Source organism: Scyliorhinus canicula, unplaced genomic scaffold, assembly GCF_902713615.1.
Source record: "Scyliorhinus canicula unplaced genomic scaffold, sScyCan1.1, whole genome shotgun sequence".
Classification (NCBI taxonomy): Eukaryota; Metazoa; Chordata; class Chondrichthyes; order Carcharhiniformes; family Scyliorhinidae; genus Scyliorhinus; species Scyliorhinus canicula.
This window is the reverse complement of record NW_024055654.1, coordinates 3,862,719-3,883,466: the sequence shown is the minus strand read 5'-3', so window position 1 is coordinate 3,883,466 and position 20,748 is coordinate 3,862,719. Positions and strand designations below refer to the sequence as shown.

The 20,748-nt window shown below is 48.3% G+C and overlaps 2 protein-coding genes across 5 annotated transcripts; both read left to right on the top strand.

Annotated features, from left to right (window-relative positions):
- The first annotated feature begins 265 nt into the window (after positions 1–265).
- Positions 266–15,092, top strand: LOC119960557 (zinc finger protein 239-like). Of its 4 annotated transcripts, none has more exons than XR_005459451.1 (2): positions 266–364; positions 1,803–2,515. XR_005459451.1 is itself a non-coding variant. In XM_038788212.1 (2 exons), the coding sequence occupies exon 2, from the start codon at positions 13,315–13,317 to the stop codon at positions 14,182–14,184; it is 870 nt and encodes a 289-aa protein (XP_038644140.1). In that variant the 5' UTR covers positions 284–364; positions 13,206–13,314; the 3' UTR covers positions 14,185–15,092. The 4 variants fall into 4 exon arrangements, 1 of the variants encoding a protein (XP_038644140.1); XR_005459450.1 differs by lacking the exon at positions 1,803–2,515 and adding an exon at positions 7,551–9,019 and having other exon boundaries at positions 275–364; XM_038788212.1 differs by lacking the exon at positions 1,803–2,515 and adding an exon at positions 13,206–15,092 and having other exon boundaries at positions 284–364.
- LOC119960556 (oocyte zinc finger protein XlCOF19-like) lies at positions 11,446–18,666 on the top strand. The gene is made up of 2 exons (XM_038788211.1): positions 11,446–11,459; positions 17,542–18,666. Exon 2 carries the CDS (start codon positions 17,603–17,605, stop codon positions 18,518–18,520), a length of 918 nt encoding a protein of 305 aa, XP_038644139.1. The 5' UTR covers positions 11,446–11,459; positions 17,542–17,602; the 3' UTR covers positions 18,521–18,666.
- The last annotated feature ends 2,082 nt before the right edge of the window (positions 18,667–20,748 follow it).

Here is a 20,748-nt window from a genome sequence, read left to right as displayed (position 1 = left end):
GCCCCATTTTCCTGGAACAAAATGAAGAAGCTGCTGCTTTCCAGATCCTTTCATTTCCTCTCATCTGTTTAAAGCCACAAACAGAAAGGTCCAGTTTTCTCCTGGAGTTTGAGACAAATCAGCTTCAAAATGATGCAGAGTTTCAGCCAATGAGGTCCGGGCTCAGCTCCACCCCTCATTCACTCTGATTGGTTGGAGGATCAGCTGCTCCCGCTAGTCCACCAGTCCCGCCCCCTTTGTCTATTGGTCCGGAGCTGCTGTCAATCACTCCCCGGGGCATGGTGAGCAGGAGCATGCGCAGTATTGAGAGTAACTCCGGTTCAGGCGATCGTTTGGAAATTCTCAGTCGATCTGATACCGCCGGGTAAGCCGGGAGGGAGTCGGCGGGTGGGTCGGACGGCTTCATGAACACACCGTGCAGGCCGTAAGCCCCGAATGCTCGGATACGACATTTGACGGCAAAAATTGCGCGGGCTTTTATCCCAGACAGGCCCAAATTAACCGTCCACTGAAGCTCTTTCCCGCCTCCCATTCACTCTGATTGGCTGGAGGACTACCTGCTCTCGTTCGGTCCTCCAGCCGTGCCACCTTTTCTATTGGTCCGAACCCGCCGTCAATCAGTCCCCGGGCATTGTGAGCTGGAGCAAACTCGTCACAATCATTGTCAGCTCCCTGGTTTGTCGTCCCAGGTTAACGGGCACCATCCTTCTTCCCACACTGGAGGGTGGTTCACAACACAGGGTGGGGGTGGGGGTGGGGGTGGGGGGATAATAAATAAGAGTTCAGACTTTGCACTCAAATCAATGACGACACTGATCTCTGGCAAGGAAGGAAACCCTGTCAGGTGGGCGGGGAGGATTCACCAACATCCGCTGAAGGCCCCAAACCAATTGATTTTATTGTCAGTCTGCAAACAGGAGCTGAAGAACTGAACCCAGACAGAGGGGAGGCAGGGAGGAAAGAGATGGGTTTGGATTTCAGCCCAGGGAGGAGGGAGAGTGTGTGGGACGGGGATTTACAGTTTTGGGGGAACAAGAGAGAAAAAAATGTTCCAGAGAAACTAGAATTGCCTGTTCAGAATTTCTATCCTGGACTGATAGTGGTGGCTTTTGTAAACTCCTTTTCCAGGGAGTTAGAAGTAGGGAATTTACACAAAAAACTAAACCCAACAGAAAGATTTGTCTCTTTGCAAATTCTATCCTGCATTTACTTTTGTAAAATGAGAGATTACAGTGATCAGGAAATATTATATGGAGTGGGGCATTATGGAGTGGAGTGGGAGAGGGGCTGGTTTAGCTCACTGGGCTAAATCGCTGGCTTTTAAAGCAGGCCAGCAGTACGGTTCGATTCCCGTACCAGCCTCCCCGGACAGGCGCCTGAATGTGGTGAATAGCGGCTTTTCACAGTAACTTAATTGAAGCCTACTCGTGACAATAAGCGATTTTCATTTCATCCATTTCATTTTTCTCTATTGAAAACAAGGAAGTAAGCAGTGACCTGATAGAAATCTTGTAAATTATCAGTAGTTTGGAGAGGGGTGATGGGAGAGAGTCTAAAACCGGGTACGATCAATAAACGACGAGTCATAAATCCAAGATAGTTACAAATAAATCAAAGGGGGCAATACGGACAAATTTATTTACTTACAGGTTTAGAATGTGCAACTCATTACCATGGAAAGATGAGATAGGTGGGACAGTAGGAAATTTGTGCCAAGTATGGACAGCAGCAGAATCTGTGACAGAATGGCCTGTTTGTGTCTTAATATATTCACAGTAATTCAATGCAATGACCTTTTGCAGAATATTTGCAGATGCAAACATCATGTCAAGATCTCACAGAGACCCTTGATTCATCAGGACCGGCCTTTCGACATGGAAGGAGAAATGTTTGTTTTGTCTTTGGGGAAAAATGATAAAAATCACTTTGATTGGAAAAGCACCAAGACACATACATCTCAGTAATTTTCCACAGTTAGCTGGAACTGAGCTTTAACCAATCACACAGCATGAAATGAAATTGCAGCATTTACATCAGAGAGACACCGTACTCAGACTTCAACTGATGATGCAAGTTGGAGAGACATAAGGACATTCGCACGACAGCAATCAAGAAGCAGCAATTGGACATTCAGCCCCGTGAGCCTGTTCCACCATTTAATAACATCACTGCTGATCTGATAGTGACCTCAAATCTGCATCCCACCTACACCTGATAACTTGTCGATAACCATGGAGAAACCATGGAAATGTGGGGACTGTGGAAAAGGATTCAAATCCCCGTCTGAATTGGAAACTCATCGACGTATTCACACTGGGGAAAGGCCGTTCACCTGCTCCGTTTGTGGGAAGGGATCCACTACATTATCCAACCTCATCACACACCAGCATGTTCATACTGACCAGAGACCGTTTAAATGTGCTGACTGTGAGAAGAGCTTTAAAAGCAGAAAGGATTTATTGTTCCACCAACGCAGTCACACTGGGGAGAGGCCGTTCACCTGCTCCATGTGTGGGAGGGGATTCACTCAGACATCGAACCTCCGGACACACCAACGTGTTCACACTGACAAGAGATCTTTTAAATGTTCTGACTGTGAGAAGAGCTTTAAAAGTAAAAAATGTTTAATGATACATCAACGCACTCACACTGGGGAGAGGCCGTTCACCTGCTCTGTGTGTGGGAAGGGATTCACTTGTTCATCCCAGCTTCTGACTCATCAATCTGTTCACACTGATCAGAGACCTTTTAATTGTTCTGACTGTGAGAAAACATTTAAAAGCAAAAGGGATCTTCTGAAACACCAACGCGTTCACACTGGGGAGAGGCCATTCACCTGCTCCAAATGTGGGAAGGGATTCACTCGGTCAGCCCACCTTCTGAGACACAATCGAGTTCACACTGGGGAGAGACCGTTCAGCTGCCCTATGTGTCGGCAGGAATTCAATGATTCATCCAACCTGCTGCAACACCAGCGAGTCCACACTGGACAGAGACCGTACTCTTGCCCCGTGTGTGACAAGAAATTCACTCAGTCATCCCACCTGACTACACACCAACTTGTTCACACTGATCAGAAACCTTTTAAATGTTGTGAGTGTGAAAAGACATTTAAAAGTAAACCGAATCTGCTGAAACACCAGCGACTTCACACTGAAACAGAATAATAGAATTTGCAATGCAGAAGGAGCCACTCGGTCCATTGAGTCTGCACCGGCCCTTGGAAAGTGCACCCTACTTGAGCCCACACCTCCACCATAACTCCGTAACCCCACCTAACATTTTTGGACACTAAGGGCAATTTAGCCTGGAAAATCCACCTAACCTGCACATCTTTTGACTGGGAGGAAACCAGACCACCCGATGGAAACCCACGCAGGCACAGGGAGAACGTGCAGACAGTGACCAAAGCCGGGAACTGAACCTGGGACCTTGGAGCTGTGAAGCAACAGTGCTATCCATTGAGCTACCATGCTGCCCACACATGGAAACGTTACTGGGGAGTCACTGGTAGAGGCTGTTCAACTGCTCCGCGTGTGGAAGGAGATTCACTCAGTCAAACAACCTGCTCAGACATCAGCAAGTTCACAGGCAACAGCAGTGTTTGGATTCAGCTGTTGTTGCTGCTGTTAGTCACATCCAGGACTGAATGATGCCTGGACGTCTGTTTCCGGTGGGGCTCCACAGTTTTCTGGTATATATCAATGATTTAGACTGAAATGAATGCACCAGGATTATACAAAAGTTGCTGATGTGTTTTAGACAATAAAGGAGAAAGCCATGGACTGGGTCAGATGGAGATAAAAGTGGGAAATGGAAATTTAGATAATGAGAGGTTAATAATGTTAATAATTAAATAAATAAAGACAGGGCAGGACATCCCAGCCCAGCGGATTACACATCCAGTTCCGTTTGGGAAAACCAGGGCACTTCCATTGCGCTGGAAATGTCATCAGCTGGAGCAGCAGGAAGCAAAGGTGATTGGTTCAGAGGTATTTTTGTGATCGAAAGACTTTCCAGCGGAGTTCTGGATTGTTCAGGACAAGATTCCAAGTTTTGTGTGGTATATATGAATGATTTAGACTTTCACAAAGGGACATGGTTGAGACATTTGCAGTGTGTGATTGACAGTGAGGAATAAAGTTGGAGACTACAGGAAGATATCGGTAGACTGATCAGCTGGGCAGTAAAGAAGCAAATGGAGATCAATCTGGAGGAGTGTGAGGGAATAAATACACTTGTGGTCCGTGTACAAGGACACACACAACTTTCTCTACTGTGGTATTCTGCAGTCTCTCTATTTAAATTATTATTATTCCCAACATGGGTCAACTTCACTTTTTCCCCAAATTGTACTTTGGGCGGGATTCTCCCAGCCCCTGGCCGGAGAATCCCCGCAACCGCACCACACCGCCCCGACGCCGGCACGTGATTCTGCGCTCCGCGGAGAATTGGCGCTGTGCATTTGATGCGGTGCTGGTTGCAGGCTGCTGTACGCGGCCGGGCCAACGATTCATCGGCTCGAATGGGCCGAGCGGCCGCTCTGAAAAGGCAGTCCCGCAGGCGCCATCCACACCTGCTGGCAGCTGGTGGGGACTCTCCACTCAGGGTCGGGGGCGGCCTGTGGGCGAGGGGGCTCCGACCCGGGGGGGGGGGGGGGGCCTCCGATGGGGCCTGGCCCGTGATCGGGGCCCGCCGATTTGCGGGTCAGCCTCTCGCTCCCCGGGCCTATTTGTCACGCGCCGGCCCCTGAACTCCAGCGCCATGTTGCATCGGGGCCGGCATGTTGAGGGAGGCCACCGTGTATGCGCGGGTTAGCGCGGCGCACAGTTCGGAGGGCTCCAGTTGGGAGGCTGGAGCAGCATGAACCGCTCCAGTGCCGTACTGGCCCAGAATTGGTACTCCCCGAGGGCCGTTCACGCTGTCGTTAAACGCGACAGCATTCCCGACGCCGTGGACACTCTGCCGCCGAATGGGAGGATCCCACCTGAGATCTGCCAAATATTTCACACTGACTTACTCTATGTATGATCGTTCTGCAGGCTGTGTAACTGGGTGAAGCTCTTTTCACAGTCAGTTCACTGGAACACTCACTTGAGCGTATGTGTATCGGCACGTTTCCAGTTACAATAATATTTGAAATCTTTTCCATGGGCAGAATAGACTTAACATTGCTCCTTCCACATTCAAAGGCCTGTAACATTCTGATCCTATTGAATCGAATAACTGTTAACCGTGAACATGGCACGGTAGCACAGTGGGTAGCTGTGTTGCTTCACAGCGCCAGGGTTCCGTCTTTGATTCCTGCTTGGGTCACCGTCTGTGCGGAGTCTGCACGTTCGCCCCGTGTTTGCGAGGGTTTCCTCCCACAAGTCCCGAAAGATGTGCTTGTTAGGTGGATTGGCATTCTGAATTCTCCCTCAGTTTACCCGGACAGGCACCAGAGTGTACCGACTAGGGCCTTTTCACAGTAACTTCATTGCAGTGTTAATGTAAGCCTACTTGTCATAAAGATTATTATTTTTTTTAAATAAATTTTATAGTACCCAATTCATATTTTTTTCCAATTAAGGGGCAATTTACCGTGGCCACTCCACCTAGCTTGCACATAGAACATAGAACAGTACAGCACAGAACAGGCCCTTCGGCCCTCAATGTTGTGCCGAGCCATGATCACTCTACTCAAACCCACCCTATACCCGTAACCCAACAACCCCCCCCCCCCTTAACCTTACTTTTATTAGGACACTACGGGCAATTTATCATGGCCAATCCACCTAACCTGCACATCTTTGAACTGTGGGAGGAAACCGGAGCACCCAGAGGAAACCCACGCACACAGGGGGAGGACGTGCAGACTCGACACAGACAGTGACCCAGCCGGGAATCGAACCTGGGACCCTGGAGCTGTGAAGCATTTATGCTAACCACCATGCTACCCTGCTGCCCTGTGCTACCCTGCTGCCCTCATCTTTTGGGTTGTGGGGGCAAAACCCACGCAAACACGGCGAGAATATGCAAACTCCACACGGACAGTGACCCAGAACCGGGATTGAACCTGGGACCTCGGCACCGTGAGGCCACAGTGCTAACCCATTGCATCACCGTGCTGCCCTGTAAAGATTATTATCAACTCATTGTCCCATCTCCACCATTCCTTTCCTCCACTCCCAGTTTTCCTCCATCGTCTACTCTGGCTCGGTTCAGTTCTAACCAGTGTGCAGACTGAGAGTGAAGTTAACGACTCAATAATTTTCTCTCCCAGTCGCTGAGACCCTGAAGCCCCACCCACTCCCTGTTCCCTCACAACTCTGCTCCTCCCTGAACCAAGATGGCAGCCATTAGCCTGTGACTGTTCCCGGGGAAAAAGCCCCAGACCAGCAAATTTGGGACCAGCAGGTTTTTATTCTCAGCTTGTGGCCATCAGCAGGTTTTATCTGGAGACTCAATTTTCTGCGCATTTGTAACCGTCACAATGCCCGGGTGATTGACGGCAGCTCCCGCCCAATAGGAGGATGAGGGGCGGGCTTGGAGGACCAACAGAGCGGCTGGTCCTCCAACCAATCGGGGTGAATGAGGGGCGTGGCCCGCTGTGATTGAAGTGTGCGTAATGGCGACAGAGGGTGGCTTCTTCAACTCCGTAATTGGTAAGTACGGACGGCGCGAGGAATCACGTGACTCTACGGAAACGCTGCCTAAATATGTTGTGTTAGCCACAAACCTCTGAAAAGAGCTTACTGGACCACCCAGTTTGTACCGAGCGGGACTGCAGATCCTCCCGTTCAGCCCGTGTTATCGGCCGCCATATTTAATAGACGGCATGTGCATCAGGGCGCATGCGTGATCGCCATCATTGTGGGGGGCAAATGTCCAATGACCCGGAGGAGTATTAAAAAAAATATATCCCAGGTTCCATTCCCCCGAGGTCACTGTTTGTTGCGGAGTCTGCACCTTCTCCCCGTGTCTGCATGGGTTTCCTCTGGGACCTCTGGTTTCCTCCCACAGTCCAAAGATGTGCAGGTTAAGTGGATTGGCCATGATAAATTGCCCCTTAGTGTCCAAAAAGGTCAGGAGGGGTTATTGGGTTACAGGGTGGAAGTGAGGTGCAGGCTCGATGGACCGATTGGCCTCCTTCTATGTATCTCAGCCAATCTATCATTGAGTCCCAATGTCTCACTGATGAGGCAGAGTAGCGGCAGAGAAGAAAGAACGGGGTGGCACAGTTGATTTCACCACTGCCTCACAGTGCAAGGACCTGGGTTCGAATCCGACCTTGGGTGACTGTGTGGAGTTTGCACATTCTCCCCAGTCTTTGTGGGTTTCCCTCCGGGTGCGCCGGTTTCCTCCCACAGACCCTTTCACTCTCTCTCTACTCCAGTAGAGGTGAACCAGTTGGGTTTCTATGCCAATCCAGTAGTTTTCAAGGTCACTTTTTCCCTTTGCCGGCCCCACAAATTACCAGATCGATTCACATCAATTTCACAACCTGCCTTTGTGTTTTTGTGGGTTCTCTCTCACTCCCATTTTTCTGTTTTAAATCAATTTCACAGGGTATTACAAGGGGAGGCTTTGCAATTGGGGAACTGACATCGAACATGATATCAGAATCTGATGGAGACAGCCAATTTATTGTAACCTGAACATCATTGGATTTGGAACATGGAAGGAAAAAGCACCGACTACAGTGGGGGGAAGCTGTGCCCTGTGTGTGGACAAGATTTCAACCAATCATCTGGATTTTTGGAACATAATTGCAGTCACGACAGGGCGATGCCTTGGAAATGTGGTGACTGTGAAAAGGGATTCAATTTCCTATGCCAGCTGGAAACTCATCGATGCAGCCACACTGGGGAGAAGCCATTCACCTGCTCCCAGTGTGGGAAGGGATTTGGTCACACATTCACTCTACTGAGACACCAGCAAATTCACACTCAGGAGAGGACATTCATGTGCACTGTGTGTGGGTTGGGATTCAATTGGTCAACCAACCTGGCATTACACCAGCGAGTTCACAGTGGGGAGAAGCCGTTCACCTGCTCCCATTTTGGGAAGACATTTGCTCACTCATATACCCTGCGGACACACGAGCGAGTTCACACTGGGGAGAGGCCATTCATCTGCTCCCAATGTGGGAAGGGATTCACACAATCATCCCACCTACTTGCACATCGATACATTCACACCGGGGAGAGGCCATTCACCTGCTCAGTGTGTGGGATGGGATTCAGTCAGTCATCCAACCTGCTGAAACACCAACAAATTCACAAGTAACTGTTATGATTGGATTATGCTGTTAATCATATTCAGGATTGAACTATCTTCATTTGAGTCTGTTTCTGCTGAATTGAAAAATACCTCCAGCTCAGTTATAGCTGTTAATATAGTTGGTCTTGGAAAGGGAGGATTTGCAGTTAGGAAACACAAACTAAACATCGTATCAGCATCTAACACCCACCGAATTTATCGTAAATTGAATACCTTTGGATTTTGAACGTGGAAGGAAAAAGCACCTTTCACAGTGGGGAGAAACCGTACATGTGTTCTGTGTGTGGATGAAGCTTCAGTCCATCATCTGGCCTTTCGAAACATAAATGCAGTCACACTGGGGAGAAACCGTGGGAATGTGGGGACTATGGAAAGGGATTTGATTAGCCATCCCAGCCAGTAGTTCATCAGTGCACTCACGCTGGTGAGTCGCTTTTCACCTGCTCTGAGCATGGAAAGGGATTCACACACTCATACCACTTGCACGCACACTGACATGTTCACGCTGGGGAGAGGCTGTTCACCTGCTCCCAGTGTAGGAAGGGATTTGCTCATTCCTCCAATCTGCTGAGACACCAGTGAGTTCACACTGGGAGAGACCATTTAAATGCCCAGACTGTGAAGAGTGTTATAAAGATTCTGGGGAACTGATGTCCCATTAACATGTTCACACTGAAGAGAGACCATTCAGATGCTCTCACTGTATCATAGAATTTATAGTTCAGAAAGAGGCCATTTGGCACATCGAGTCTGCACCGGCCCTTAGAAGGTGCACCCGACTTAAGCCTATACCTCCACCCTAACCCCGTAAACCAGTAACCCCACCTAAACCTTTTGGACACTAAGGGCAATTCAACATGGCCAATCCACCTAACCTGCACATCTTTGGACTATGGGAGGAAATGGGAGCACCCGGAGGAAACACAAACAGATACAGCGACAATGTGCAGACTCCGTACAGACAGTGACCCAAGCCGGAAATCGAACCTGGGACCCTGGAGCTGTGAAGCAACAGTGCTAACCACTGTGCTACTGTGCCACCCAATCAGCAGCTTACCACTCAAAGGACTGGGTTCAGACAATCATCTCACCTCACTGTACAGCAGCGTCTTCACACAGGGGAAAGGCCATTCACCTGCTGCCAGTGTGGGAGGGGATTCACTCAGATTCCAACCTACTGATGCACCAGCAAGTTCACAAGCAACTTCAGTGATTGGATTGTTTTGGGAATCGCAGCCTGGACTGAACCATATTCATTGGGGTATGTTCCTCCCACAAGTCCCGAAAGACATGCTTGTTAGGTGAATTGGACATTCTGAATTCTCCCTCTGTATAGTAGGTGGATTGGCCATGATAAATTGCCCTTAGTGTCCAAAATTGCCCTTCGTGTTGGGTGGGGTTACTGGGTTTTGGGGATAGGGTGGAGGTGTTGACCGTGGGTAGGGTGCTCTTTCCAAGAGCCGGTGCAGACTCGATGGGCCGAATGGCCTCCTTCTGCACTGTAAATTCTATCTATGCCCAAACAGGGGCTGAAATGTGGCGACTAGGAGATTTTCACAGTATCTTAATTGCAGTATTCCTATAAGCCTACTTGTGACAATAATAAAGATTATTATTATTATGATGTTCATAAACTCCAACCCTGTTGTAAGAAATTAAATTCTGAATAAAAATCAAGTCAAATCAGTTTGTGTTAATCATAGTTAATCAATGGGCGGCACATTAGCACAGAGTTAGCACTGTGGCTTCACAGCGCCAGGGATTCGGGTTTAATTCCTGGTTTGGGTCACTGTGTGGAGTCTGCACAACCTCCCCGTGCCTTTGTGGGTTTGCTCCAGGTGCTCCGGTTTCCTCCTACAAGTCCCGAAAGACGTGCTTGTTAGGTGAATTGGACATTCTGAATTCTCCCTCAGTGTACCCAAACAGGTGCCGGAATGTGGTGATAGGGGATTTTCACAGTAACTTCATTGCAATGTTTAAGTCTACTTTGACAATAATAAAAATTATCATTATTATGACTGTGGAATTAATTGGATGAATCTTCCAAAGAGCCAGCACTGGTATAATGGGCCAAATAGTTTCCATCTGTGCTGTATCATTCCATAGAATAATTAATATTCAACAGGAACAGTAGTAGGCCATTCAGCCTTTCAAGTCTGGTCCTCCATTTCATAAGAAAATGGCTGATCCAACACTAAGTCCACTTCCCTCCCTTCTCTCTATAACCCAGATTTCCTTAAATTATTAAAAACCTATTGATCTCAGCCCTGAAAATGTTCAAGGACACAGCCTCCAAAGCTTCCCAGGGGAAATAATTCTTTGGAAGAATAAATTCTTCCTCAAATGCTTTTATTCTGCAACTATGTCCTCTGGTCCTACATTCTACCATGAGTGGAAACATCCACCCAATATTTATCCTGTCTAACCCTCTACAAATCTTGTATGTTTCAATCATATCATTTCTCATACTTCTGCACTCCTCGGAGTACAGACCCAACATGTTTAATCTTTACTCATATTGAAATGTCTCCATACCTGGGATCATTGGTGTAAATCTCTTCTATACTGCCTCAGATATATATTATATCTTTCCTTAAATGAGGGGACCAGATCTTCCTTGAAATAAACAGCAGCATTACATTTGCCTTCCCTATTACCTTCTGCTCCTGTATGCTAATTTCTGAGTTTCATGAACTAGAACCCCAAGTCCCTTTCTGCTGCAGCTATCTGCAGTCTCACCATTTAAACAAGAATCCGCCTTCTCATTCATTCTTCCAAAATGAACAATCTCACATTTTCCCTCATTGAATTGCAGTTCAGCATCAGTAAATAGAGGAGAGGAACCAGTGACTGTGAGATTGACGCAGACAGACTTAGCACCCTGAGAGAAGGAGTTAGGGAAAAGTTGGAAAAAGTTTTAAAAACTCATCGTGTACTGATAGGAAAATAGAGGTATTTTAGAAATTGAATATAGCAGCGCAGATATTCACAAGAATTTATGTGTTGTATTTCTTAATTCGCTTCAATTGCTGAACAAAATTAGTTTTCTTCTGTTTGGATGCTTCAATGGCGCTGCCGTTACCCAGCATTCCACGCGCTTGTGAACGTGCCCTATTCACTCTGCGGGAGGTCAGTGCGCAGGCTCAGTGCTGAGCTCTCCGGAACATGCGCAGTGTCACCTTGCCCAGAGGCGGGTGAGTGCGGGAGAGGTTTTTGTTAATGGGAGAGAGCGGGCGGGGCGGAGGGAGGAATGGAGCCGGGAGGTGAGGGTGGGGAGGGAACGGAGGCTTCATAAACACCCGGGATAGGCCCTAAGCCCAAATATCACCTCGCAGGTCCGGAGTTTGTAGGTCGGAGGCTTTTTCCTGAGAATAGGCCCAGGTTTAAAAACCATCTTGTTTCAGCCATGATGTGGAGATGCCGGCGTTGGACTGGGGTGAGCACAGTAAGAAGTCTTACAACACCAGGTTAAAGTCCAACAGGTTTGTTTCAAACACGAGCTTTCGGAGCACGGCTCCTTCTTCAGGTGAATGGAAAGGCTTGTTCCAGAAATGTTTATATAGACACAGTCAGAGATGCCCCGGAATGCGAGCACCTGCAGGCAATCAAATCATCAAAGATGCAGAGAGAGAGGTAACTCCAGGTTAAAGAGGTGTGAATTGTCCCAAGCCAGTTCAGTCGGTAGGCCTCTGCAAGTCCAGGCTTGTTGGTGGGGGCCGAATGTAATGCGACATGAATCCCAGATCCCGGTTGAGTCCGCATTCATGCGTGCGGAACTTAGCTATAAGTTTTTGCTCAGCAATTTTGCGTTGTCGCGTCTCCTGAAGGCCTCCTTGTAGAATGCTGACCCGGAGATCAGAGGCTGAATGTCCTTGACTGCTGAAGTGTTCCCCAACTGGAAGGGAACAGTCCTGCCTGTTGATAGTCGCACGATGCCCGTTTATTCGTTGTCGTTCAGCAGGAGCAGTGCGCATGCGGGACTTTTTGGACACGTAGCTGGAGTGGGCGGGGCTTCGGGATCCCAGTGACCAGGAGAGAAAATCTTTGACTCGTTGATCTTCATATCAATCTGCTAATGGGTGGGAAATGCCTCAAGTGGTAAATAACGGCTGATTATAAGGGGGGGGGGGTATTGAGGAGGCCGAATGGATGTGGAGGCTCCATAAACACACTGTGGAGATGCCAGGATAAGATTAAGAATCTAATGTTCAATCCTGCGGGGCAACATCCGGGAGACTGGACCCATTTGTTTGGGGAGGGGACAGTGCGCCTGCGCAGTGCACCCTGTCCTGACAGCAGGAGGAGAGAACGTTGCGAATTTCTCTCCTGGACTGACAGTGTTGGATTCTGGAAACTCCTTTTACAGGAGGGTTAGAAAGGGAGGATTTACACACAGTAAACTCAAACCAAGAAAAATATTTTTCTCTTCTGAATTTTTAATCCTTCACTGACAGTGATGACTTTTTACAGGACATTAGAAGAGCAGAATTTTAAGGTGGAAAACTCACCCAAGATTCACTTCAAAAACTGAGAGTCACTTAGTTCATCAGTACCCAAATGTAAGTGTTTCTGTTTTACAGAAGGTTAAAGATTTAAACATTCGTGCAGCTGGAAATAGGGTGGAGCAAGATTTGCAAACCAGGATGTTACTTAACCGGGGCCAGTAGGTCAGTGAGAACAGGGGTGATGAGTGAGTGGGACACAGTTCAGAGGACATGGTAGCAGATATTTGGATGAACTCAAGTTTGGCAGGTTCCCTACCCTGAACAACATCACTGAACCAGTTTGGTTTTTACAACAATCCAGCAGTTTTTATGGTCACTTATTCCTCGTGCCGGCCCCACAAGTGACCAGATTCATTCGGCTCAGTTTTACAACCTGCCCTTGTCTGTTTGTAGGTTTGCTCTTACACCATTTTCTATTTTTAATCAATTTCACAGGGTATTAGAAAGGGACAATTTGCAGTTTGGAAACTGAAACCAAATATTACATCAGGATCTGATTGAGTCGTTCAATTTATCGTAACCTGAATATCTTTGGATTTTGAATATGGACGGAGAAAGCACCATTCGCAGTTGGGAGAAACTGAACACGTGCTCTATGTGTGGACGAGACTTCAGCCAATTATCTGACCTCTGGAACCACAAGTGCAGACACAACGGGGAGAAAGCATGGACATGTGCAGACTGTGGGAAGGGATTCAATTATCCAGTTGAGCTGGAAACTCATCGGCGCAGTCACACTGGGGAGAGACCGTTCACCTGCTCCACATGTGGGAAGGGATTCAGTCTGTCTTGCAATCTGTTGGCTCACCAGCGAGTTCACTCTGATGAGAGACCTTCTAAATGCCCAGACTGCGGGAATTGCTATAAAAGTTCTGGGGAAGTGATGCGCCATCAACGTATTCACAGTGACGAGAGGCCTTTCAGGTGTTCTGACTGTGGGACTGGGTTCAGGCAATTATCTGACCTCACTGTACACCAGCGAATTCACACTGGAGAGAGCCCGTTTACCTGCAACGAGTGTGGGAAGGGATTCAGTCGGTCGTCACGCCTGATGACACACCAGCGAATTCACACTGGAGAGAGACCATTCTCCTGCGCTGTTTGTGGGAAGGAATTCACTAATTCTTCAGCACTGCTGAAACACCAGCGAGTTCACACTGGGGAAAGGCCATTTACCTGTTCTGTGTGTGGGAAGGGATTCACTGGGTCAACCGACCTGCTGGAACACCAGGGTATTCACAGCGGGGAGAGACCATTTGGCTGCTCCACGTGTGGGAAGAGATTCACTCAGTCATCAACCCTGCAGACACACCAGCGAGTTCACACTGGGGAGAAGCCATTCATCTGCTCCATATGTCAGAAGGGATTTGCTCATTCATCCACCCTGCTGAGACACCAGCGAGCTCACAAATAACTTTTGATTGGATTTTGCTGTTTATCCATTTGTCCTTTAGGGTTTGTTTCGGAGTTTAAGAAAGTCCAGCCCTGTTATAGGAATGAATATTCTGGTTAACAGTCAAATCAGTTTTGTGCGAAGCACAAAGTGTGTTAGGTCTTTTTAATATCTCCAACACAAGCTAGTTCCTTTTGAAGGGATCTCCCTCTCCCTTCTATTCCCTATCCTCCCCTTCAGAAAGACAGAGGAGCCTTGAGTTCTTTGAGGATATAATAAGCAGGGTGGATAAAGGGAACCAGTCAATGTTGTGTGTTTGGATTTCCAAAGGGTTTCAGTAAGGTACCACATACAAGGTTACTGCAGAAGATAAGAGCTCATGGTGTTGGGGGTGATATTTTCGCATAGATCGAGATTTGGATAACTAACAGCAAAGAATGAGTTGGGATAAATGTGTCATTTTCAAATTGGCGCACTGTAACTAATGGACTGCCCCTGGGATAAGTGATGGGGCCACAACTATCCAAATTTATGCTCATGACTTAGAACCATAGAAGTTCTACAGTGCAGAAGGAGGTCATTAAGTCCATTGAGACTGCACCAACTCTCTGAAAGAGCATCCTACCTAGGCCAATCCCCCACCCTATCCCCATAACCTGCACATCTTTGGACACTAAGGGACAATTTAACATGGCCAATCCACCTAACCTGCCCATCTTTGGATAATGGGACAAATTGTATTGTAGCTAAATTTGCTAATGGACATGGCAGTGCTTGTTGAGAGAGTAGTTAATAAAACAGAAAGTACTGTCGGCTTTATTAATAGGGGCATTGAGTACACAGTAAGGAGGTCATAGACATAGAACATACAGTGCAGAAGGAGGCCATTCGGCCCATCGGGTCTGCACCGACCCACTTAAGCCCTCACTTCCACCCTATCCATGTAACCCAATAACCCCATCTAACAGTTTTGGACACTAGGGGAAATTTAGCATGTCCAATCCACCTAACCTGCACGCCTTTGGACTGTGGGAGGAAACCGGAGCACCTGGAGGAAACCCACGCAGACACAGAGAGAAAGTGAAGACTCCGCACGAACAGTGACCCAGCGGGGAATCGAACCTGGGACCGTGGCGCTGTGAAGCCACAGTGCTGACCAGTGTCTTACCGTGCTGCCCTACATTTGTCCGGATTAAACTCCATCTGCCATCTCTGTGACCAATCGCCAACCAATCTATATTCTGCTGCATCGTCTGACAGTCCTCATCGCTATCCGCAATTCCACCAACCTTTGTGTCATCCGAAAACTTACTCATCAGACCAGTTACATTGTCCTCCAAATCATTTATATATACTACAAACAGCAAAGGTCCCAACATTCATTCCTGCAAAACACCACGAGTCACAGCCCACCAATCAGAAAAGCCACCCTTCCCTGCTACTCTCTGTCTTCCATGACCTAGCCAGTTCTCTATCCATCTTGCCAGCTCACCTCTGATCCTGTGTGATTTCACCTTCTGTACCAGAGTGCCAAGAGGGACCTTGTCAAATACCTTACTGAGGTCCATGTAGACAACATCCACTGCCCTACCCTCATCAATCAGCTTCGTCACTTCTTCGAAAAAGTCAATCAGTTAGTGAGATATGACCTCCCGTTCACAAAACCATGCTGCCTCTCGCTAACAAGTCCACTTGCTTCCAAATGGAAGTAAATCCTGTCTCGAAGAATCCTCTCCAATAATTTCCCTGGCACTGTTGTAAGGCTCATCGGCCTGTAATATCCTGGATTATCCTTGCTACCCTTCTTGAACAAAGGAACATCATTAGGTATGCTCCAGTCCCCTGGGATCTCACCTGTAGCCGGGGATGATACAACTATTTCTGTCAAGGCCCTAGCAGTTTCCTCCATTGCCTCCCTCAGTATTCTGGAGTAGATCCCAAGAGGCCCTTGGGACTTATCGAGCTGGATGGTTGCCTTTTTGATCTCAATGTGACCCAGAATATCTACACGCCCTTCCCCAGATTCATCATCCACCCAGTCATTCTCTTTGATAAATAATGATGCAAAGTACTAATTTATTCTATTCTATTCTAGAAATAGAGATGGACCAATTAAACATTGAATTGTATTGGGGGGCGTATTGTGTATGCAGGTTGGTCCCTGGCATCCGGGATAGATTACTGTGGGTAGGCAAAATGTCCAGTTGTAGTTATTCTCCGATCAGCCATGATGTTATTGAATGGCAGAGCAGGCTAGAGGGGCCGAATGACCCACTTATCCTAATTTGTATGTTATGCTGCAATAGAATGATTACAATACAGAAGGAGGCCATTTATCCCATTGTGCCCCTGCTGGTTCTCTGCAAGAGCAAATCAGAAAGTCCGATTTCCCCAAACCTTCCCTAGTAGCCCAGCACTTCTATTCTCTTCAGATGCCTGTCCAATTCCCTTGTGAAAGCCTTTGTTGTTTCAATTTGAGCTGGAGTGGAGATGGTGTAGATTGTGGTTGGAAGCTTATCTCAGGGTCTCAGTATTATACTGGCGTTGTGATCTGTCTGGTTCAGTTTCCAGGGAGATGGATGGAGTCAGTGGGAAGGGAGTGGAGTTGGCGGAAGGGATTGAAGACATTTGCTTTGATCGTCTCAATATTTAATTTAAGGAAATGTCTGCTCATTCTATTCTGGATGCCAGACAGGTCGGCGAATGTGATTGTGGGAAACTTAGAGCTGATGGTTTTCACATACACCTGTTCTGAGCGGTAAGGTGGAACAGTGGTTAGCGCTGCTGCCTCACGGCGCCAAGGAGCCAGATTCAATCCCCGCTCACTCTCCATGTGGAGTTTGCACTTTCTCCATGTGTAAGTGTGGCTCTTACCCCCACAACCGACAGATGTACAGGGCAGGTGGATTGGCCACGCTAAATTGCCCATTTTTTTGGAAAAAAAAGAATTGGGTACCTAAATTTAAAAAAAAACTGTTGTCCTGGTTTTTATGGGTGGAGGTTCCAGGTTTGGGCGATTCTATCAAAGTTCTGATGGAGTTGTAATTGAATATAAAATACTGCCCCCCCCCCCCCCCCCCCCCCCCCCCCCCCCCCCCCCCCCCCCCCGGCCCCCATTCCTCTGCCTCATCCCCTCTCTCTATCTGACATGAGGTTAGTGATGTCTGTAGATCCAGACCGGGTGGCAGGTTCCCTTCCCTGAAGGACATCAGTGAACCAGTTGGGTTTTTATGACAATCCAGCAGTTTTCATGGTCACTTTATCCCAGTGTTGGCCCCACAAATGACCAGATTCATTCAGCTCAATTTCGCAACCTGCCTTTGTGTTTTTGTGGGTTCTCTCTCACTCCCTATTTTCTGTTTTAAATCAATTTCACAGGGTATCAGAAGGGGAGGATTTACAGTCAGGAAGCGCCAACCAAACATCACATCAGGATCTGATGAAGTGGTTCAGTTTATCATACTCCGAATATTATCAGAGTTTGAACATGGAAGGGAAAAGCACCGTTCGCAATGGGGAGAAAGCGTACACGTGTTGTGTGTGTGGACGAGGTTTCAGCCATTCATCTGGCCTGTCAAGACACAAGCGCAGTCACACAGGAAAGCAACCCTGGAAATGTGGGGACTGTGGGAGGGGATTCAATTACCCATCAGAGCTGGAAGCACATCAACGCGCTCACACTGGGGAGAGGCCATTTACCTGCCCCGTGTGTGGGAAACGATTTATAAAGTCAAACAACCTTCTAAAACACCAGCGGATTCACACTGGGGAGAGACCTTTTACTTGCTCAGACTGTGAGAAGTCCTTTAAAAGCTCCAGTGAACTGAAGTCCCATCAACGTGTTCACAGTGACAAGAGACCATTCAGGTGCTCTCACTGTGGGACTGGGTTCAGATGGTCATCTCAACTTACCGTACACCAGCGAGTTCACACTGGGGAGAGACCATTCACCTGCTCCGAGTGTGGGAAGGGATTCATTCATTCATCCCACCTGCTGACACACCAGCGAGTTCACACTGGGCAGAAACCATTCACCTGCTCCACATGTGGAAATGGATTCACTACCTTATCAAACCAGCTGGTACACCAGCGCACTCACACTGGGGAGAGGCCATTCACCTGTACCACGTGTGGAAAGGGATTCATTCAGTCATCCGCCCTGCTGATACACCAGCGCACTCACACAATGCTGGGCCCATTCATCCGCTCCAAGTGTGGGAAGAGAGTCGCTACCTTATCCAGTCTGCGGAAACACCAGCGAGTTCACACGGGGGAGAGGCCATTCACCTGCTTTGTGTGTGAGAAGAGATTCACTCACTCATCCGCCCTACTGAGACACCAGCGACTTCACGAGTAACGACAGTGATTGAGCTTTGCTGTTAATCACATCCAGGACTGAACCATGTTCATTGGGGCTTGTTTCTGCTGTTGTTAATAAACCCCAGCACAGTTATAGTGGTTAATATTGTGAATCAAAGTGAAATAAATTGTTTTTTTGTGAAACACAGTGGTGTTGAATCATTTTAATATCTCTATTAAATTTATGGTACCCAATTATTTTTTTTGTTCCAATTAAGGGGCAATTTAGCGTGGCCAATCCACCTACCCGACACATCTTTGGGGTGTGGGGGTGAAATCCACCCAGCCACGTGGAAACTCCATGACCCAGGGCCGGGATCGAACCCGGGTCCACAGCGCCGGACCTCGAACACCAGTTAATTCCTTTTGAAGTTCTCTGCCTTTCCCCTATCTCTTCCATCCTCACCTCCAACGAGTGTGAGGAGCTTGTGGAGTTTCTTTATAATGAAGATTGAGGCAATCCGATAGCTACCTCTGCTGCTTCCTTACCTTCCCCTAACTCTCCTGGACAAATTTTCTCCTTGTCCATCTCCTTCTCCATTCAGCCCCCCCCGCCCCCCAGACCCCATTGAGTTGATACTGCAGAGAGAGGGTTTAAATGCTGACGCTGTGACAGGAGCTGTAAAACCCACATTCACTGATGGTTCACCAGTGCAGTCACTCTGGTTCCACTCCATTCATCTGCTCTCAGTGCAGGAAGAGGTTCAGCCGTTGGTCCATCCTGCAGCAACACCAGTGAGTTCACACCAGGGAGAGGTCATTCACCTGCTCCATGTGTGGGGAGGGATTCACTGATTCATTCAACGTGTTAACACACCAGTGAGTTCACACCGCGCAGAGGTCATTCACCTGCTCCATGTGTTGGGAGGGATCACTGAGTCATTCAACCTATCAAAACACTAGTAAATTCATACTGACGGAAGATCTTTAAAATGTCTGGATTGTGGGAAGGATGACGTTTCTGTGGATCTAATATGTTCACACTGACTGGAGACTGTTCAGGATCTCACTGTGGGACTTGGCTCAGGGTCTTTCTGAGGGACGGACTGGGTTCAGGATCTCTCTGAGGGACTGGGTTCAGGATCTCTGATGGACTGGGTTCAGGATCTCACTGTGGGACTGGGTTCAGGATCACTGTGGGACTGGGTTCAGGATCCTCACGGTAGCATGGTGGTTAGCATCAATGCTTCACAGCTCCAGGGTCCCAGGTTCGATTCCCGGCTGGGTCACTGTCTGTGTGGAGTCTGCACGTTCTCCCCGTGTGTGCGTGGGTTTCCTCCGGGTGCTCCGGTTTCCTCCCACAGTCCAAAGATGTGCGGGTTAGGTGGATTGGCCATGCTAAATTGCCTGTAGTGTAAGGTTAATGGGGGGATTGTTGGGTTACGGGTATACGGGTTATGTGGGTTTAAGTAGGGTGATCATTGCTCGGCACAACATCGAGGGCCGAAGGGCCTGTTCTGTGCTGTACTGTTCTATGTTCTATGTTCTATCTCTCTCTGGGACTGGGTTCAGGATCACTGGGACTGGGTTCAGGATCTCTCTGTGGGACTGGGTTCAGGATCTCTCTGTGGGACTGGGTTCAGGATCTCTGTGGGACTGGGTTCAGGATCTCTCTGTGGGACTGGGTTCAGGATCTCTCTGTGGGACTGGGTTCAGGATATCTCTGTGGGACTGGGTTCAGGATCTCTGTGGGACTGGGTTCAGGATTTCTGTGGGACTGGGTTCAGGATCTCTCTGTGGGACTGGGTTCAGGATTTCTGTGGGACTGGGTTCAGGATCTCTCTGTGGGACTGGATTCAGGATCTCTCTGTGGGACTGGGTTCAGGATCTCTGTGGGACTGGGTTCAGGATCTCTCTGTGGGACTGGGTTCAGGATCTCACTGTGGGACTGGGTTCAGGGTCTCTCTGTGGGACTGGGTTCAGGATCTCTCTGTGGGACTGGGTTCAGGATCTCTGTGGGACTGGGTTCAGGATCTCTGTGGGACTGGGTTCAGGATCTCTGTGGGACTGGGTTCAGGGTCTCTCTGTGGGACTGGGTTCAGGATCTCTCTGTGGGACTGGGTTCAGGATCTCACTGTGGGACTGGGTTCAGGGTCTCTGTGGGACTGGGTTCAGGATCTCACTGTGGGACTGGGTTCAGGATCTCACTGTGGGACTGGGTTCAGGGTCTCTCTGTGGGACTAGGTTCAGGATCTCTCTGTGGGACTGGGTTCAGGATCTCTCTGT